We start from the raw sequence: 4,006 nt of genomic DNA on the forward strand, positions 1-4,006 counted from the left end.
TGTGATCAAAGTATGTTGTAGTTATCGAGTGTTTTTACGGCTATTGTAGAATGGGCTTTACAAATGTTATTATAGGTACCTCATTTGCTAGCATTATGATTATTTTGTTGTTTGTTCGTCTTTGAATAATAATTTATTACATATAAGTTACTCTATTAGAAATTTTTGAGCTGTTATTAAATTACTATTTCTCAAATTATTCCATTTTGTAGTTATTATTTTTATAACGCATTGTGCATGCGTATATTACCCGCCGCCCTGCCGGTAATTACCGTAGCTACGTAGTTCAAGATGTACATACGTTTTGTGCACATAGAACATAGAGGCGCCAGTAGACGCCTGTTCCCCTGTTCCCCTCCAGTTCCCTCCAGTTCCCACCTGCTGATCACCACTAACCTAACCTTTAAAACGTGATCACGTTGCACGTTGCAATGTTGCTCAGGCTGTTCAGACAGGCTAGTAATGGACCATGGCATTATTCTTTGCACGTGCAAAGAGTAATTCAGTGTTGAGCGTCTCTCTGTAAATTGCCCGTGGTGTGGAATTGCGACTTAATCAGTTTCAAGAGTCGGAGATTTCGCAAAAAAGAAGAGAAAAAGAGAGAGAGAGAGAGAGAGAGTGTTGGAAAGTGTCCCAACTCCCAACGTGTTCAGTAAGTTCAGTTACGTGTGGAATTGTATATCCACACATATGGATAATATTGACAACGAAAGGATTAATGGTCATAAATATGAAGGACTTTTACAACAAATTGTGTTTGCTACTGTTAGAAGAGTACTTTGGCTCTATCGTACAGTGCATTGGTAATAATTTAATGTATGGGACGAAAACGTTAGGTGCAATACATTTCGAAACAAATCTACCAATAGCAAAGGTAAGCAATGATGTAGCTCCATATTACGTACTAATGATGACAATTGTATTATTTGAAATATACATTTCGTAAAAAACTTCTCTTTTGCTAACGTACCCTTTATTTAATTATCCTGTTTAGATCAAGGAAGCACTATGTGTCCTTATAAAATATGGTTTTGTCACATATAAACAAAATGAGGAGAACGTTGAGTATACTTTGCACCAAAATAAAATTATCATGCTCCTTCGCTATCCAAGGTATTCTTATAGAATAAGAATTTTTATTATGTTGTAGAATATAATTTGTCTCTTGTGTATTAAGAATATCAATTATTGTAGATATTATTCATTGCAGGTATATTCTTTTCGCAAAAACTTACTGTGGAGACGAGGGCGAAATCATGTTGGAAGAGGTGTTAAAACACGGGTACATCGCAGCATCTGAAGTAATAATAAAAACATACAAACGAATTGAACAGACACCTTCTAAATGTACGATTCAATAATCTTTTTATACAGGTTCCGTTTTCTTTAAAAATTATTTTCTAAAATATTCTATTCTTATTCTAATATAATGAACTCGAGGATTTATTGCATTAATTATCTAAATATTTTTATAGCCGTTGAACCACTTTCTATCCCAAATCTGAAAAAGATATTCGAGTTATTGGTGAAAAATCAATTTTTAATGCATAGTACATCCTTTGATACGATGACAGAAGATACTGAAAAACCTGATTATAACTTACCAGACCTTGATTTGGCGGCCATTTCCAATGTGTTGGAAGGAGAAAATATTGAACTTTCGGATAGTAAAATATATTGGAAAGTTAATTTCGATCGATTTACTCAGGATCTTCGGTAAAAGCATTTTAATTTATATTAATCTCTGATTATATCTTAAAATGAATAACGCATTATTATATTAACACATAATTTATATCAGGGATCAAATCGTTATATCAGCTATGACCAAAAGATTTGATAAAAATGCTGGAGAATTAATGAGACAGTTGATCAATTTGATGTACTTGCGGACTGCATCCTGGGCAGCTACGTCAAATCCAATTCCATATACTGAGATAAAAGAAGAAGTGAAAAAATTGAATTATGAAGACCTCGAGCACTTTCTTGATCAGTACTTGCGGCTTCTAGAGGAGGATAGTACGCAATTCATCAAACGAGTTGGCGATTCTGGTGGAGGGCAGTACAGCGTTGACATGAAAAATGCATTCAAACAGTTAACATGGGCGACTTTGGAACATATTGTAACAGAGAGGTTCGGTTCCAAAGCTGCAAGAATTTTCAGGTAAAAAGTTACAGATTCAGTACTCAGTATTTCACTTTACTGCAATGAAGAGAGAATGCTTCAATTGTATGTTTTCTCTACATAACCATTAGGCTTTTCTGTAATTTTTAGATTGGTTCGCATTGAAATTGACGTTAACCTAGAACAAATCCAGAATTTAGCAATGATTCCAGCAAAAGAAGCCAAATTCTTAACATATACTTTGTCACGAGAGAATTATATACAGACTGAAGAGATGAAGAAAAGTGGAACTTCGTCAGGGCCGGCAAAAGCACCTTATCGCTTTTGTATCGATTTAACTAAAATTGTCGAGATGGAAATCGAGCATTGTTATCAAGCATTATACAACATTATAAAAAGACGAGATCATGAATCGACTAGTAACAAACGTATGATAGAAAAGCAATTGAGAGTACAGATACTTTCTGCCAATTTGAAGGAACATGGCGCGACGGAACAACAACTGGCTGATGTAATACGAATATATACTTATATATTACTGAGAGTTGCAAAGAGAGTTGCAAAAACAATGAATTAATTAATTAATATATGACAATATTTTAAAAACCTCTTTTTATAGATTGCAGAAATGATGACACCATCTGAGACCGAACAGCTTGAAAAAGCGCAAAATGCAATCAAGAAACTGGCGGCCACAGAGTTACAAATCGATGAAACCTTATTTTTATTAACCATGTATTTTCGTTATCATTAAATTGCCATTCTCTTCTAATTCCTCTTTTTTTTCTGACATGACACCCGCACATGTAAAAATGAAAGTCTATTTATTCATTTATATAGTTCATATTTATTTATGTATAATAATGATTACGCTTGTAAAATACAAACAACAAAGAGTACCTAGCTTTCAAATTATAATAAATATAATCATATATTTTTTTATGTTTATAATAGTGCTGTTCTCTATTGTGATATACAGTGCATTTGATGTCTCTATCTATGAGGAAAAGTCATCTTGGGTCGTGTCAACAAATAAATAATTGCAATTTGCCAATGTTTATTCGTATAGTTTAATTTAAGCAAATGGTGATGAATATATGTGTGCCTTTTGTCAAAAGAATGAAACATGAGAGTTAGTCACGTGACTCACAGCCAGCTTGTGGTGCGTTCTTGATGAGAGACTTGTTACTTTAACTTCAATTATACTCAACAAAAATATATGTATTCTCAGACACGAGAATACTTCGTTCACAATAATAGTATGTAAGCGCGAAGACGTGCTACATCTTTAGATAATTTTAATGCTGCGCTATATGTGTGCGTTTCGAAGAATGACTTTTCCTTTGTTCTACTGTATGCTTTGTACGCTCATCTTAACACTGCCGCGATGAAGATTATTCCGTTATGAATATGTATCAATAAATAAAATTTAAAGTAGTGTGTTATCAGTAGCGATTTACCCATCATCCTAAATATATATTTTGATTTTATGCTATTGATACCAATAGTGTACTACAATCACGACACGAGTAGTGTTAAGATGATCGCGGAGAATTTTATTCCACTCACACATCATTTGACTGTTTTCTTACACTCTCTATCCTTTCACTCGCTCTCACTCTCTCTCTCTCTCTTTCCTACTCTTTCTTTCATTCTCTTTTACTCCTCTTTCTTTCTCACTCCCGCTCATTCTGTTTCTTCCCATTTACACTGGTACTGCATAACTATATACATCCCTCATACATACAAGTTTTTTTTCATCTAGAAATAGTGTCGTACACCCCTAAAACTAAGATTGAATTTCGGTAAAGCGTTATTTTATTATATTTTTTTTATACCATTAACAACAACGTACATGTAAATGAAGTGAATGCTTGGAAT

At 33.7% G+C, this 4,006-nt stretch overlaps 1 protein-coding gene across 2 annotated transcripts; it reads left to right on the forward strand.

The window, feature by feature from the left end:
* Positions 1-10: 10 nt before the first annotated feature.
* On the forward strand, positions 11-3,024 carry Polr3c (RNA polymerase III subunit C). Of its 2 annotated transcripts, XM_071780465.1 has the most exons (8): positions 11-652; positions 771-874; positions 995-1,113; positions 1,211-1,347; positions 1,476-1,716; positions 1,802-2,164; positions 2,276-2,636; positions 2,745-3,024. In XM_071780465.1, the coding sequence occupies exons 2-8, from the start codon at positions 815-817 to the stop codon at positions 2,877-2,879; spliced, it is 1,416 nt and encodes a 471-aa protein (XP_071636566.1). In that variant the 5' UTR covers positions 11-652; positions 771-814; the 3' UTR covers positions 2,880-3,024. The 2 variants fall into 2 exon arrangements, with proteins under 2 accessions (XP_071636566.1, XP_071636565.1); XM_071780464.1 differs by having other exon boundaries at positions 11-874.
* Positions 3,025-4,006: the final 982 nt, after the last annotated feature.

The sequence above is a fragment of the Temnothorax longispinosus genome, chromosome 6 (assembly GCF_030848805.1).
Source record: "Temnothorax longispinosus isolate EJ_2023e chromosome 6, Tlon_JGU_v1, whole genome shotgun sequence".
NCBI classification, from domain to species: Eukaryota; Metazoa; Arthropoda; class Insecta; order Hymenoptera; family Formicidae; genus Temnothorax; species Temnothorax longispinosus.

Excerpts from the sequence above, each read along its gene's own strand:
- Polr3c (XM_071780464.1), top strand. The coding sequence starts at position 719 with ATGGTCATAAATATGAAGGACTTTTACAACAAATTGTGTTTGCTACTG. Across the intron at positions 875-994 it reads CAAATCTACCAATAGCAAAG|ATCAAGGAAGCACTATGTGT; the intron begins GTAAGCAATGAT and ends TATCCTGTTTAG. Across the intron at positions 1,114-1,210 it reads ATGCTCCTTCGCTATCCAAG|GTATATTCTTTTCGCAAAAA; the intron begins GTATTCTTATAG and ends TATTCATTGCAG.